The sequence below is a fragment of the Eulemur rufifrons genome, chromosome 29 (genome assembly GCF_041146395.1).
Source record: "Eulemur rufifrons isolate Redbay chromosome 29, OSU_ERuf_1, whole genome shotgun sequence".
In the NCBI taxonomy this organism is placed as follows: Eukaryota; Metazoa; Chordata; class Mammalia; order Primates; family Lemuridae; genus Eulemur; species Eulemur rufifrons.
Genome location: NC_091011.1, coordinates 22,794,128 through 22,810,331, shown reverse-complemented (window position 1 = coordinate 22,810,331; position 16,204 = coordinate 22,794,128). Strand labels below are relative to the sequence as shown.

The 16,204-nt window shown below is 56.1% G+C and overlaps 1 protein-coding gene across 4 annotated transcripts in view; it reads left to right on the top strand.

Annotated features, from left to right (window-relative positions):
- Positions 1–736: 736 nt before the first annotated feature.
- ADCYAP1R1 (ADCYAP receptor type I) overlaps positions 737–16,204 on the top strand; it is a 40,604-nt gene continuing 25,136 nt past the window's right edge. For 3 of the 4 annotated variants that reach the window (XM_069461934.1, XM_069461933.1, XM_069461932.1), the window contains exons 1-3: positions 773–823; positions 2,338–2,443; positions 14,904–15,011. In XM_069461934.1, coding sequence (XP_069318035.1) covers positions 773–823; positions 2,338–2,443; positions 14,904–15,011 — 265 coding nt within the window. Of the gene's footprint in view, positions 824–2,337; positions 2,444–14,903; positions 15,012–16,204 lie in introns of all 4 variants that reach the window. The other variant, XM_069461935.1, reaches the window with a different exon arrangement.

The following is a 16,204-nucleotide window of genomic DNA, read 5'->3' as shown; positions in this document are numbered from 1 at the left end:
AAGAGTGAGTAAATTAACCAGAGGTTCTTTTCTCTCTGAGGAACAGTTTGGAGCTAGGCGGGCCATCTGGGCAGGAGGGGTGGCTGGGCTCCATAAGGTCACTCAGCGGGCGATCCTGGCTCCTTTGGCGCAGTGTTGCTCCCCAGCCCCTCAGATACTGTCCTTGTCCACCCTGTCAAAGCTGGGCCCAGCATGTGGGAAGGGCATAAGAGTAGCAGGGGACATCATGCCCTGCCTCATGGACAGGAGGTACAGACATGGCCCCGCGCCACTGCCACCCACATTCCTTAGGTATGAACATCATCAGGTGCCTGCACCTCTGAGCAAGAGAGAGGCCAGGAAATGTCATCTCTGGAGGGGGCATGCATGTGCCAGCTAACACTTTGTCACTGTGGGGAAGGGGAGATTGTGAAGATCTGGGGAGGCCACTCTGCTGCCGAGAAAGCCACTCCAGACCATCCCAGTGGACTGACGGGGCTGCGCCAGTGTGTGGCCACAGCGTCCCCAGTGCAGACTGGGTGCTCAGCAAATGTTTGCAGGCTTGAAGAATAAAGAACAGGATGGGTGCAGGTGTGGGGGCGGGGCGTGCCCTTGGGGGCTGAGAGCCCTGGTGCAGGGAGGGAAGGAGGGTGGGAATAAGGAAGGGCAGGTGGTCTCTGCCGTACTGGGCTCACAGGATTCGTGCCTTTCCTTCTTCTCTAGCCTGCAGACACCTTGGGCTGACCGGCGGCTGCTGTCGGTGTGAGGCCAGCAGTGCTGGCTGAGCGGCATCATGGCCGGTGTCGTGCAGGTCTCCCTGGCTGCCCTCCTCCTGCTGCCTATGGTAAGGGCCCAGGACCCTCCCCTCCACGATCAGCTGGAGCCCCTGGCTCAGCTGAGCCTCCACTCCAGAGACCCGTGTCTTTTGTGTGCCCTCAGCTAAGCTATTCACCCAGCTATTATCTTTGGCAGCACTACCACCGGCCATCCAACAGCTTTGTGTGAAGTAGAAAAGGTGCCCATTCCTCAGGACCCTGTACTGATTTGACTGGAAATTGTTACAAAATGTACAAATCTATTATGATAGTGACACGTGTGGCAAGCTTTAGAGTTGTGCAGTACACAACCTGCTCAACTGTATGCAGGGGCCCTGGTCAGTGCTGCAGCAGCCTCTTTTGATCTTCTAGTCCGCAGCCCACGAGGGCGCTGCCAGGTTAGGACTCAGAAGGCTGAGCTCTGCTCATGTCTCCCCCTGAGCAAGGGTGGGGGTGGGGAGTGGGCAGGGGAGGATTCTCAGGTATTGCCCTACCACCTGACCAGCAGTGCATGAGGCTGTCCTCAGAGTCCCAGGTTTCGGTCCTGCCTCTGCCCTGACCCACTGTGGGACCGTGGACAAGCCCGATGCTCCCCCTAGGAGCCGCCTGCACATCTGTGAACAGTCAAGATTGGACAGTTTCCCCAGACATGGCCCTGGGCAGCTCAGATGCCTTGTGACTGCCTCCACACTCGCTGACATCCCCTAGGGAACCGTCCCTGCCCCAGGGTTTTCAGTTAAAGTGACAGCATTTGAGGCAGCTGTCATGATGGCAGTGCATGGGCTGTGAAGTTACTTGGTCCTGAGCTTGAATCCTGTATCTTCTACTAACCAGCTGCGTGACCTTGGGCGGGAGTGCCTTAACTGCTCTGAGCCCTAGTTTCCTCTTCTGTAAATGACAGTGATGAGTAGGCCCCACTGAATGCTGTCACTGCTCCTTTGCCAGCAGCTGCCAGAGTGCACCTCCTTCCTGGGCCACCGAGGAGGGAGGCAATGAGCCTTCTCAGCCTGTCGTCTCCCCACCGCTTGCTTGCTCCCCTAAAGTGCAGTAGTAGCCTCATGGCCTCTGGAGCCACACTGCCTGGGTTCGAATCCTGGCTCTACAGTCCACAAAGCCATGTGACTTTGAGCAAGTTACTTAACATCTCCGTGCTTAAGTTTCCGTGACTACAAAATGGAAAAATAATAAAAATAGTGCCTACTTTATAGTGCTTGAGATACATACACACATACACACATATGTAACACTCGGGATAATGCTTGCCCCTAGTAAAGTGCTACGTGTGTTTGCTAATATTATTGTAAGATGTGGAAACTAAGACCTGTCCAAGGCCACACATTGAGTTGGTGGCTGAGACGAGCCCTCATGGTATCTGTGACAAAGTGGATGGCAGGGCCCCTGCTGGTCCTGACATTTCTCCATCACTCCCTTCTTCCTGCTTCTGTCCTCACTTCTCCCAAGACATCGCCCCTGGGGCTTTGGTAGGAGGGCTTAGGCATGGGCTGCCCCGCCTCCCACCACCCATCCTGTGTGTCTCCCGCAGGCCACCGCCATGCACTCCGACTGCATCTTCAAGAAGGAGCAAGCCATGTGCCTGGAGAAGATCCAGAGGGCCAATGACCTGATGGGCTTGAATGATTCCTTCCCAGGTGAGCAGGGTGGTGGGGAGGGTGCGGTGTCCCTGGCACATCCAGGCCAGCCTTTAGAACTGGTCTCCTCTTCTGCCCGCCTTGCAAGAGGTAGTCAAGGGGGCGGGTCTCTGGGCCCTTCAGAAAAGCCCCTTGGAGCAATCGCTTCCTGGATCTGCTCTGGGCAGTGATGCTGGGGTTGCCTTCCTCGGGGCCAGTCTGCTCTGGATGCCTTAGGGCTGTTCTGGGTGGCTGGATGTGTCTGCCTTTTCTCCCACGGGGCCTGGGATAGAGCTGGGCTGGGCAGCGGCTGTCAGAGAGCTTGTTAGCAGGCATCCTGGGCCTGGTGGCAGCAGGGACACAGCTGTTGCAGTGGCTGAGCTGTAGAGCACTTGGTCAACTCAGGGCAGACGGTATGGGGTCATTTCTCACCTCCTCTGCTCATTCCATCAGAAATCGGAAAAGAAAGCGCAGTGGGAACCCCAGTTCCGAAGACTGTCTGGCGCCCTGCTTCTCTGGGGACCGCTGTGAGCGTTTGGGGAGAGTACTGCTTCCTTGTGCTGTTTGGGTCACACGTTGCAGGACATTCAGCATTCTTAGCCTCTCCCCTTAAATGCCCACAACACCCCCTGATCCCAGTGACAACGAAAAAATGCCTCCTGACATTTCAAATGTCCCAAGGGAATGGCACAGCCCCTGGTGAGAGCCAGTGGTCTGTGGACCCCCTCTCTTCCTAACTCCCCCACCTCACAGGTGGGAGGCTCCAGCCGCAGAGGCAAAGGCACTCTCAACCTTTGGCCTGAGGGGAAGTTGGGGATTTGGGGGTGGGGGTGTCTGGAGGCCTCCCCAGCCTTCCTTTTTCGAGGTTGCTGGAGGGCTGGCTTTGTGTCTGCCTGAGGGTGGGGCTCTCTGCTCAGGCCAGAGGGATCCACTTTTCCCGCTGGATCCTCCCAGCTCCTCTGAGCACCATCTGTTTAAACACTTGATTAATCTGCAGCCCAGTTAAATGTAATGGTCCCACTGGACCTAGTGCCCGGCCAGTTGCTTCTCGGTGAACATTAACTGGAGCTACTCTGGCCACATCGGCCTCTCACTCTGGCCAAGCTCTTGCTCAGCCCTGACCGAGGCCGACAGTGGAGTCTAGACCCCAGCAACTAGGGAAACTGAGGCAAGGAGCCCAGATGGGCGCAGAGTTGGAGGAAACCAGAAGAATAGCAGAAGAGTAACTGGTTCAAGTGTCTTGCTTGGAGGATGGGAAAATGGGCACTGAGGATGGTGACTGTTTAGACCATATTGGGGGCGGTCATGCTGATGTGGATCTGGAACCCAGGTGTCCTGGCCCATCCAGGCCATTGTTCCTGTATGGAATGTCTCAGATGCTTTTGGGGTTGAGCAATAAAAGCAACCAGGAGGGAGGAAAAGAATAGCGGTAGGGGGTGGGGGGCGGGGCGCGGGGCTGGGTACAGTTTAATCACATCGGGTGGGCTGACAGAGAGCAGGACAGGCTTGCCCACAGGGATGTCCTGGCACAAGCAAGGGAGACGCATGTAAGGACAGACGCCATCGCAGGAGGGGGCAGGCCAGTGTGAGGAGGAGGCCTCAGCTCCAGGTGAGCTCAGGAAGGGAAGAGTTCGCTGTGGGAAGGATTCATGGAGAAGGTGGCGTTGCAACTAGATCCTCAGTTCTCAAGCCTGATTGCATATCAGAATCCCCAGGGGAACTTTTAGAAAAATGTACTCAAGCCACAGTCCAAACCAATTCAATCAGAACCTCAGGTCCTGCGTAGTCACCATAATTTTTAAAAGCTCCCCAGGTGATTCTAATGAGAAGCTGATGCTGACACCCCTTGCGCTGGGCCTAAGGGATGGGTAGGCGTACGGAAGGCAGGTGAGCATTGAGGGATGGCTGAATGGGAGAACATTCTAGGCGAGGGAACCACAGAAGTCCTGATAGACAGGAGCCTGACATTTTGGGGGCAGTGAGTAACTAACCCCTGTATCTGGAACCCTGAGTTACAGTGGGTGGGGGGAGCTAGCTGAGGGCCCAGGGAGCAGGTGTCTGTATATTTCATGCCTGTCTCCACTGGAGTTGAAGGTGGGGGTACAGCAGTGGCTGGCCCCCACTGTGCCTTGCAACTGCCCCCAGGACTCTGCCTGGCCCTCCCCAGGGAGCCCGTGAATCAGGGCTGGCCACGGAAGGCAGCGTGTGAAGGATTCTCCAAGAGCTGCGGGAATAGCTCTCCTCTAACCCTGAGCACCCAGACAAGAGAGGAGGCTGTACCTTCCCACAGTCTGCCAGTCTGCCTGAGGAGAGGGTCCCTCATCTCTCCCTTGAGTCATAGGGTGAGACTCAATAGGACAGAGCCGGGAGCTAATTAAGCAGAAGCAAAGGGCAGCCATTAGGTGGGAAAAAGGAAAAGACTGAAGGCCTCGCTGGACCACCAACTCCAAGGCTTTTCCCTGCTCTGGGCCTCATGATCTCCTCTTTTAAATTAAGGCAGGATCATATTAATAACCAGTACTTTGATAGCCTTCCTGTGTGCCAGGCACTGTGCTAGTGCTTTACTCTGTCACCACAGCAGCCAGAGGGGTTGGATCTATTATTACCCCTAGTTTATAGGTGAGGAAACCGAGGCACAAGGAGGTTATATACCTTGCTGGAGGGCACAGCCCATTAAGAGGCAGAGGTGGAAATTGAACTCAGGCATCCTGTGCCCTCAACCCCTGGGACACACTGCCTCAGAAGGACGCACACTCTGAGTCCCAGCCCCACAGTGCCAGCCATGGGACCTCTGATGGGCACTTAGCACCTTAATTTTCTTGTCTGCAAAATGGAGGAGAAAATAAGACCTGCTACATAGGATATTCTATTAAATGATAAAGTGTGTGAGACGTGCTAAGGGCAGCATGTGGCATTTGCTAAGCATTCAACAGAGACACTGTAGTTATTAAAAGTTCTCATTTTATAGTGTCAGGGGTCTCCAAGGCCTCCCACCCCCCGCTAGATCTGAGTTATTCTGGAGAGTGGAGAGATGTCTCTAGGAAGCAGGTCAGATCTGGGTAGGCTTTCTGGAAGAGCAGAAGAGGGGCTGGGGGAGGGGCTGGAGGAGGGGCTGGGGACCAGGGCTGGGCTTCAGAGATGGGGAAGCACTGAAGGTGGGGGTGACCTGAGGAAAGGCGGGGAGGGGGCTGTGAGTATGGCAGGAGGGAACTGGAACAGCCAGCGCTTAAAGACTGGTCATCATGGTCTCAGTTCTCCCCCTCTGTCTCTGTCTCTGTCTCTGTTTCTCTCTCTCTCACACACACACACCCCAGAGCTCATTCAACCCTCACCAACCTGGGCTGAGTAGAGTGTTAGGCCGTTTGATGGGTGAGGCTGTGCGAGCTCAGAGAAGTTATGTTACTTGCCTGCTACCTAGTAAGTCCCACAGCAGGGAAGGGTGCAGCCAAGACCGATGTGCCTTGGGATGGTTCCAGAGTCAGTGCCCTTCACCACCAGGCTGCACTGCAGCTCAGAAGAGGAGTGAGGAGACACGCCCGCCCTCAGCTTTCCCAGTGCTGGGGGGAGAGGTCACACAGCAGAGGCAGTTGAAATGCCCCCGGGGAGAGGAGTGGGGAGAGGGGGGCCTTAAATGTGCCCCAGGCCTGCACTGTTTTCTAAGCTATGGAAAGGCAGAAGGGTGTTTGCTTTGCTCCAGCCCAGCGTAGCATAAATTCTCAGCCTCTAGTGACCCCCTGGGGAAGGAGAGAGGGCAGGCCAGGGTGAGAGGAGGCCCCTGGGGAAGGCTGGCCTGAGAAGGAGCATCCACCCAGGCTCACTGCGGCCCGTGCTGTGGAGAGCTTTGCCCTGCAGGCTGAGGGTGGGGGACCCTCATCAAGAGGACCTCACGGCAGGTGGCCTCTGGGCCCCATTCCAGGCCTCAAGTTCTGGGAGAGCGTGGACTCCACTGTCAGCTGCCAGGCCAGGGCCTTAATTCCCCTCCTGTGCCCCTTGAGAGCCTCTGGCTTGCTCCTGGGGGCGTCCTCACTGGAGCTCGGCTTCTTGACTCCAAATTACACATAGTTGTGAAAGATGGGCAGTGACCCCTCTCATCACACTGGGCGGCACTTTAGAGCCCGCCAGGAGCGTTTACAGATGGTAATGTCCAGGCTCCTCCCCAGACAGATGTCATCAGCATTGGGCTGGGGGGCTCCAGGAGGGTGTGTGTTGTAAGCCTCTAGGTGACTCTGAAGTGTATCCAGGTTTGAGAACCTCTGGCCAGGGCACAGCATCCGCCAGGCTATTCATGCGACCTCAGGCCAGAGAGCACGCCCCAGGGCACAGGTCAGCCAGGCTGGGGGACACTCCTGGCCAAGAGTCAAACCTGACAGTGACAAAGAGTGAGCAGTTGTGCATCATGTCATTAACCTGTGCCAGCCCTTCCCTGCACTTCTCTTGCCCACGCTGTGCCCAGGCACACACACCGGGCATGGAATTCTGCCAAAGGTCAGCCGATGTCCTTGAAATGCACTTGAAAATGAGAAATGAAGCCCGATAGTTTGTTCTAGTGTATGTGACTATGAACTCACTGCAATGCTTGGGTGTGTATATATATAAAATGTAGTTTTTATATATTTGTGTGTATTTTGTGTGTCTCTCATAATCTTCCAAATGTAGTAAAGTGAGTCAGTAGGAGTGAGAACAGTAATCTGTTAGAAGCGAGGTGTGAGAAAACCTCACCCCCAAAGAGAACCTGGGCTAGTAATGCATAGTGTGGCCTTCAGAGTGGAGGCCAGGAGACAGGCACACACCGAGGGGAGGCACCGGAGCTCAGCAGGCAGCTGGAGGGGTGGAAAACAGAGGCCAGGGAGGTGGCGTGGTGGCGTGGGGTGTGAACACAAGCCTGCTGACGGGGTTACTTTGCAGCATCCTTGGTCTATTTTAAAGGTGCTTATTGAGAAGAGGAGGAGGTCTGGAGATATATTTACGGGTTTTTGTCTCTTATTCCAAAGTCCTGAATTCTAAGTGGGACTTGAGCCAACGCCAGGCTGGCTCTGTCACGTGACAGATACACGGGAGGCTGAGGCCAGAGGTGATGGTCACTGGCTAGCCACGCTGGGGGACAGAGGCAGCTCTGGGATGGGGCCCAGGTCTTCTGTCTCGGCCAGGGAGTGCCCTTTCTGCTGCAGTGCTCTTGTGGCCAGAAGCGAAGGACAAAGGACTCCTGTGCCTGGGAACTGGCTTCTCCACTGCTCAGCGCCCCCAGGCCTGTGCAGCGCCAGGCTTTGTTCCCTCTGCGGCCCGCCTGCCCAGAAGGAGGCCAGCAAGCACCTCCTCTTTACAGGCTGTGGGCTTCCCTCAGCCCGAAGCCTTCCCTGCGTCTAAGCAGGGTTGGTCAGGTATGGTCCTCTGCGGGGGTCCCCACAGTCTGGAGGAGACGGAGCCGGACGCCCATGGTGGCCACGGCAGGGCCAGGAGAGAGAGGCCTGGAGGGAGGAGGTGAAAGCCTGCTCACTGCTGTTCTGACCAGTCTCTGAGGCCTGTCCAGGGTGCCAAGTGCTTTGAATCAGCCCTCTCCACCTTCCCCAGAGGGCGAGGCCTGGAGGAGGACCCCTTCAGGGCTGAGCCCAGGCCCCCCCATCCTCAGAGCAGGATGAGCTTCTTGGCCAGGCCCCCCAGCTGCTCTGAGACTGAGCAGGCACCACACTTGGGGAAGGGGTGGTGTCTGCAGGGACCCTCGCTCTGAGGAACTTATTCCCCATAGGGTTCAAAGCCTCATCGGACAGAGGGTTCTGCTTCTATCCAAACCTGCGTTTTCCTTGAGTCAGGCTGTTTTCAAACTTGAGCATGTGTGCATCGGACTCTTCTGGAGGGCTTGTGATGTATACCATGGAGTTCTACTCAGCCACAAAAAGTAGTGGTGACCTGGCCCCTCTTGTATTATCCTGGATGGAGCTGGAGCCCATTCCACTAAGGGAAGTATCACAAGAATGGGAAAGCAAGCACCACATGTACTCACCATCAAATTGGTGTTAGCTGACTTAACTGACCAACACTTAAGTGCACATATAGTAACATTCATTGGGTGTCTGGTGGATGGGAGTGGGGAGGTGGAGATGGGTATATTCACACCTAATGGGTGTGGTGTGCACCATCTGGGGGATGGACATGCTTGAAGCTCTGACTTGGATGGGACAAAGGCAATATATGTAACCTAAACATTTGTACCCCCATAATATGCTAAAATAAAAAAAATAAAAAATTATATTAAAAAAACAGATGCTGGAGCCACCCCCAGGGTTTCTGATGCACTAACTGGGCGGGGCCTAAGCACCTGCATTTCTAGCACATTCCCAGGTGGTATTGCTGGTCTGGGGTCCACACTTGGAGAACCACTGACTTCCAAAGGGGAGGAAGCATCTTTAGTCCTACCCCTACCCGCCGGCACTTAGCTCACAGGGGAGCCTGATTTTATGGATCATAAACATTGGCTGTTAAGTAAATGGAGTCATTTTTACCCTTGGATTGTGTGCCGAAATGGGGACTTTGTTCTGGCAGTACCCCAGCATCCTCATGGGGGCTTCTAAAGGGATGGACGGTGGCTTTGTCTGAGTCTCCTTGGTGCCCCAGTCTCAGGGGTTTTGAACACTGTGTGGAACTGGACAAAACCATCACCATGACAACCTGAGATTAGCTCCTTATTTTGTTCCAGTCGAAGGCTAATGGCCCCTGTGCTCTCTCTCAGTTCAACCTGCCTAGGTGGACTTTTCCCTTCCTGCTGTCGCAGCTCACTGCCACTCCTTGGCTACTTCCCGTGTAATGTCTCAGGAGAGAGCAGCTCCAGAGAGTGTGCACGGCACCGAGCAGGGACCTCCCCACCCCCACCCTGGGTGTGGATTCCTCTGACCAAGTTCCACAGTGGTGGCCTCCACACGGGCTGAGCCAGGAGGGCGCAGGGAGGGTTAGTGTAGAGTCGGGTGTAAGGGGAAAGGTGAATACGGAGGTTTGAGGGGAACTGTCAAGAGTGGAGAGGTCTCGGGAAGCAGGGCCTGTTTCAGTTCTCGACCTCCTCTGTGGGAGGAGGGAGAGGAGGGGCCTTGGCCACGCTGGACCATCTCCTCCCTGAAACGTGCTTTCCTGGCTGCCGTGTCACTAGCCTGTCCTGATTGTCCTCGGTCTTCTTTGCCAACTCCTCTTCTAAGTGCTGACGTTCCTCCTTCTTTGGGGCCCAGGCCTCTTTGCTCGTCTCTCCTTCTCTGATCTGCACTCTCTTGCTAGACAAACCGTTCCTGTCTGTGGCTTGAATAGCATCCCTGTGACGACCACTCCCGACCCTCTCCTCCAGTTCTGTCTTCTCTGGGCTCCAGACTTTTATCCGACTGCTTATTTGACAGCTATCTCCACGTGGCTGTTAGCACCATCTCAAACTGAATATATCCCACACTAAACTCTTGATTTCCCACTTGCCTAATCCCCCTACCATCATCTCACACAGCCCTCCCTGCTGCAGTAAATGACACATCTATTCATCCATCCATCCATCCAGACACTCAAGCCAGAAACCTGGGTGACATCCATGGTAGCCCTTTCCCCTTCACTGTATGTATTAGTCAGGATGGCTTAGACTGTGCTGCAGGAACAAATCAACCTTCAAATCTCAGGGACTTTGCACTATAACATTTCTTGCTTGCATCTGTCATGGGCTAGTATGGTCAGCAGAGGTGGGAGTTGGAGCTTGACTTTGCGCAGTCATTCAGGGATCCAGGGTCCTTCTGTCATGGAATGCTGCCACCCTCAACATGTGGCCCCAAGGGTGCTGCAGAGAGGAAGAGAGAGGACAGCTGTGGACACCTATGAGGGGTGTCTTAGAAGGCCAGTTTTTCACTTCTACCCACTTACCATTGAGCAACATTGAGTCACCTGACATGGGTGAGCGCTGACAGTCTCTGACACAGCCACCAACCACATCCCGCCAGTCTGTCACCAGGCCCTGTCAGTCCTGCCTCCAGACCCTGTCCTACAGAGGACTGCTCTCCATCTCTGCTGCCATCACTCCAGATCAGTCTCCTTCCTTCCCTCCTGAACTGCTGTAGTGTCTTAACAAGCCTTCTCTGGCCAGCTTTTCTGCTCCTAGAATGTATCATCTTCCCCACACAACCCAATCAGATCATGTGACTCTTTGTCTTAAAGCCCCTCTGTGGTAGGCAGAATAATGTTCCTACCACCCTCGGATGCCTGCGTCCTAATCCCCCAAACCTGGGAATATGTTATTTTATGTGGCAAAATGGACTGTGCATTTGTAATGAAGTTAAGGATCTTGAAGTGGGAAGATTATCCTGGGTTATTTGGGTGGACTCAGCATAATCACCAGGGCCTTATAAGTGGAAGAAGGAGGTGGTGGGATCAGAGGAGAGAGATTTGAGGATGCTGAGCTACTGGCTTTGAAGATGGAGGAAGGGGCTATGGGCCAAGGAATGTGGGCAGCCTCTTGAATCTGAAAAGGCAAGGAAATGGGTTCTCCCCTAGAGCTTCCAGAAGAATTGCAGCCCAGGTGACACTTTAATTTTAGCCCAGTGAAACCCATTTTGGAATTCTGATCCCAGAAATGTAGGATAATAAATCGTGCCATTTTAAGACACTGTGTTTGGTTACAAACGTACAGTGGGTGATAGGGAACTAATGGCCTCTCTAAGCATTTAGCATAAAATCTACATCATTAGCGTGACCCACCAGACTGCAGGCTCTGTACAGGCAGAGACTGGGTCCTTTCTACTCACTCTCGTATTTCTCTGCAGTGTCTGACTCATAATAGGAACTTAATATTTCCTGAATAAATGAATAAATGAGGGGGAGGGGAAGAGGAAAGTGAGAAGAAAACATGAGTAAAAGGAGGAAGGGGAGGAGAAGGAGAAACGGCATCTTGAAATCTTCCAGTCCCAACAAAACTGAGCTTTGTTGAGACTGGAGTGTGGAACATATGGGGATATAGAAGCTGGACGTCTTCTCTGTGTGTGGAAGGAAAATAAGATGCTGTTTTTAGTTAGAAAAACCCAAGGCTCTCTCAGGAGCCCAACTCCCATCCTCCCAAGCTCCGGGGGAAGGGCCCCTGGGAGGATTCAGCTCCAGGATCTCTGAGGCAGTTCCCACGCAGAGGGGAGAGGAGATGCCCACTGGGCCCTCGGTCTGGGCCAGGGTGGGAGGTGGGAACTGCAAGAGAAAGAAGGGCACAAGGGCATTCTGCAACTCCAGTGATGTGGGCCAGAGGGGTGGGCAGCGGGCTGTGAGCTCCCAGTGTGGTCAGGGACATTGTCCCCCGAACTCAGACACTGGGATTTGGGTCCTGGAGTCATGGGGTCTAGTTCTATGCTTCCCATGTGCTGGGTGCTGCAGGAATTGTCCCTAGGACTCTGGAGGGGACCTAGTCTGGGGACATAAGGAAGTATCAGCAGGGCTTTGAGAGTTGTGACAGATAGATCCTGAGGGCCTCCAGGCCGTGGGATGGGGTGGGGCACCTTGGCAGATGCCCCTTGGAAGGCAGCCCCAGCCACTCCAGCCATCCTCTGGGCACCTGCAGGTCCTGGGTGAATCTCTCAAAGTTGGGAGTACCCAGAGACCCCCAGCCCTCGCAGTGCACACAGGAAACATGAGTCAGGGTGGAGGGGTGGCGACCGGCCTGAGACATGACTGAGCCCGTGCAGGAGATGAGAACACCAGTCTCGGGGCTCCCAGTGCAGGTGCTGAGAGGAGACCTACCTTTCCCCAAGCTCTGCCCTCAAACATAGACTTCACAGCCAACTCTGTTTTCTCCACCACCAGAGCCCTGGTGTCTAGGTGGTCCCTGGCACAAGGCAGGAGCTCAGTAAATAGTCGTTAAGAGGATGCATCCCCCACTCTGCCTCCAACATGGGAGCCCCTTCCCCTCATCCCTTCCCCGCCTGGCCCCTGCAGCCCTCCCGCCCCTCAGCCCTCATGACCTGCTCACTCTATCTGAAGTGGCTCTGTGACCCCAGCAACGTCAGCTGGCAGTAGCAGCTGGCTGTGCTAGGGCCTAATGTTCCACATTAAGGGAACATCTGTTGGCTGGGGCTCCTGGGGCACGGGCCAGACGCAGCCACACTCCATGGCCATTCCACGGTCAACATGGGCCACAGCAGCCAAAGATGTGCTGTTGGGTCTCTTTCAAGGACATGATGTCACAGCCAACTGCATGCTGGCCAGAGTCCTGCGGTGATGGTCAGACAGGAATCAGCGGTAACTGGCCTATTGCTATGGGACCTGGGGCCCTCCTCCTCCTCTGGCCTTCAGTGTCCTTGCTTCTTGGTTGCTTGTTCTCAGAGCTTTATGTGGGCTTCTGGCTCCCAAACTCTGTCATTCCATGAACAGGATGCTATACGTGACTGGGTATGAATTCCAAAACAGTGGGATCTGAATTTCAAGAGGCAAGGTTTTCTGCACCCAGAAGCTGGATGCCTTCTGGTCCAAATAGCACCCAAAAGTCGTGGACCCCAACAGAGAGACTGTGAGCTCATGAGGCCTATCCCAGGCCCCTCCCCTGCCTGGCACCTGGCCTTTATCTCACGCTGCAGGTCTCTGCTTCATCTCCCCACCTGGGTGGGCCTCTCTCCGAGGGATGATTCCCAGCGACACCTAACAGGAATAGTGGAGTTGATGATCACAGCAGGGAACAGGCATTGAGTGAACCTGGCGCTGTTCTCAGAGCTTGGCACGTGTGAGCTGGTTAATCCTCACAGAAGCCTGTGAGGTGGGGCGCTGTTGGTCACCGCTTGTCCCTTACGTGGCACGGAAGCCCTCTCCGTGGCCTGTCTTTGTAGATCCTCAGCAGGTGTGGGTCGTCTCCCCGCAGCTCTCCTCTGCTGCCTGACTCGCCACCCTCTGCCTCCACACACTACACCTTCTGCGTCGCTGCGTGTGTGTCCTCTGCCCACCCCGTGAATACGGGTTCCCCAGGCTTCCCTCCTCCATGCTCTTCTCACGTTACGTCCTTTGCCTGGGCGGGCACTCTTACCCTATGGCCTTGACCACTTACCCGTAGGCCGGAGTGGGGCTGAGCGGTGGGGCCGTGGCAGAGTGGAGGAGCCGTAGGAGCCATGTCCAGTAACTGAGGGTGCCAAGAGCACTGAAAGCACGGGGTTGGCTGTGGGGGTGTATGACACGGCCGGACATTCCTTTTGAAAAGCTTGTGGTCACATCTGTGTGGGCTTGGGCGAGGAGGCCACTGAAGAGACCACCCTGCTCCCCGAGAGGGTCCTGAGCGCCTGCATGGGGGTGGGCTGTGGGGGTGGAGAATGGGGCAAGGCAGCCGCCCGTGGGCTCGACCCTCAGGGAGTGCAAGGACCGAGGACTGGGGGTTGTCTGCATGTAATTCTGCATGTTAAGTCCATGGGCAGGGTGAGGGGGACAGGCGGCCGAGGGCGGGCACCCGCCAGCATCTGCATGCGGTCAGGGCATGACCCAGTCAGGGCTGAAATTGTTCCTCGGATTTGGCAGTGAAGAGGTCACTGGTGACCACGGTGAGAGGCGTTCCAGTGTGGAGGAGGGACAGAGTGTGGGTGGGAGTGGCAGCAGGCAGTGCAGGGAACTCCACAGAGGGTGGAGGGCCAGAGGGAGAGGTGGGCTGATGGGGAGAAGGGCTGGAGGGGCCACCGAGTCCCCCAGATCCGACAGTCTGGTCGTCAAGCTTGACATCTTCCTCTTGCTTGAAGCTCACCTCCAATAAGTCACCAAGTCTTGATGACTCCTAAATACCTCTCACTTGGTCCTTCCCTTCCTCTCCATCGGCCTGACCCCTGTGACACTGCGGTGGGCTCCATGGTGGTCCCTGCCTCCTGCCTCTTCCCGGTCTGAACCTTTCACAGTGGCACTGCTGGTTTCTGCCGGAATGGCTTTCCCTCCTCCCCAGGTGATGCATGTGTGCCCTCCTCCTCCCAGGCCAGCTCCCCTGCTCCAGGGTGGCCTTCGGGCAGGGAAGGGTTGGTGGCTCAGCAGTCCCAGGCCTGCAGGGGGCCCTGCTGAGGAGGAGGATCTGAAGCAGGAGCACTGGGAGGTGGTGGAGGCTTCTGGAAGAGGAGGAAAGGCTGGAGGTGGGAGGGGCTGCCACAGAGACCCCTCTGCATCTCAGCCTCTCTCTGTAGCGATCTGGCTCTGGCCTGGCCTGGTGTGTCCCTTCCCCATAGTCCTGCCAGAACTGCGGGACTGTGGTGCTAGTTGAAATCAAGGGAGGTCACCCTCTCTGTCCCCGGAGCTCCTGAAATGGGTTGTGTCCCAGCTCCTCTCTGAGGGATCTTTTGGGTACAGGGCTGGCCCTGCTTCCAACAGTAAGCCCTGCAGACCGCTCTCCACCCTTCCCTCCCTGCAGACCGCTTCCCACCGGTGCAGGGGCCTGGCTTGTGGGCAGTGGAGCACACCTCTGTGTGTGTGTGTGTGTGTGTGTGTGCATACGTGTGTGTGGCTGGGCCCACGCTCTCCATGGTTCTCCCCGCAGGCTGCCCCGGGATGTGGGACAACATCACGTGTTGGAAGCCCGCCCACGTGGGTGAGATGGTCCTGGTCAGCTGCCCCGAGCTCTTCCGGATCTTCAACCCAGACCAAGGTGGGTTCAGCCCAGAGTCTCCTCAGGCCGAGCTTGGTCTATCCTGCTCCCCAGACTTGGCCCCAGGCCCTCCTGAGGGAACAAGCCCCGGGGACAGGGGGCCACTCTGGGGGCAGATATGCCCTGCTCCAAAGCCTATGTGCTGGTGGGGAGGATGTCACCACAGACACTTGGGGACACAGGTACATATGGGGACACATCCCTGTGGGTGGCCGAAGGCTGCGCTCTCAGGCAGGCTCGATCCTGGCTCTGTCACTTCTCCTCCTTGAGCAAGGCAGTTTGTCCCTCCACCCCAGGTCCCTGTCTGTCGGTGGGATGTGGCCTGGCTCCCTCATGGGGTGTCTCTGTGAGGATGCGGTGCAGTGATGCACATGGATGTCCCCTAGCGCAGGACTTGGCGTATTTTGAACGTTCAGTAGTAAATGTTAGCTGCTGTTGTGGTCACGATCACTCCTACAGCCTGCGAGATTCTCAGAGCCCAGAGGATGTGTGGAGAGGGACACGCACGCAGACACTCTCAGGCAGAGGGAGCCACGTGAGGAAGGCAGCTGGTCACAGGACACCCACGCCCACTCTCACACACCCACCTAGACACGGGCACAGAGCCCGGCCCTCACAGCGGGCTGGCGCACACTCGTGTTTGCTAAGCGAAGCATTTTTGGGTCCTTGCTGCCCTGAGGCAGCTGTGTGGGCTCGGGAGGAGGAGCTGGGGTCCTGGGCGGCCCGCAGAGAGGGCGCTACCCTGGGGAACAGTGTCGTCTGTGACTTGTGCATGCTGGTGCCCTCTCTGCGAGGGAAGTCTGGTCATGATGCAATTCCATGAAGACCTCAGTCTGGGGCATGTCCGATTGAGGTCCCTGGGGGCCACTGAAGTGCCCTGGAGGCATCCAGGGGCCCCAGACTGATCTGGGAGTCCATAGAGTGGGCAGAGTAGCTGAGCTCTGTGAGGTGGCACGTAGGGGTGAAGGCAAGGGTGAGGTGGCAATGCTCTGCCCAAAGGCTCGAAGCCCTGACGGCCGCATCTTCTTTAGGGGCGTGTCTGAGGGGAAGGGGTGGCTTTGGATGGCTCCTTTGGGTGTGGGTCTGGTGGGCTCTTCCAGGACGGTTCCTGGCTTTTGGCCGAGGCCCGTGAGGTCCCACCCTCTGTGGGCAGCAAGGGAGGTGGGCAGCAAGCTGAGGGCGCCGGGTTGGGG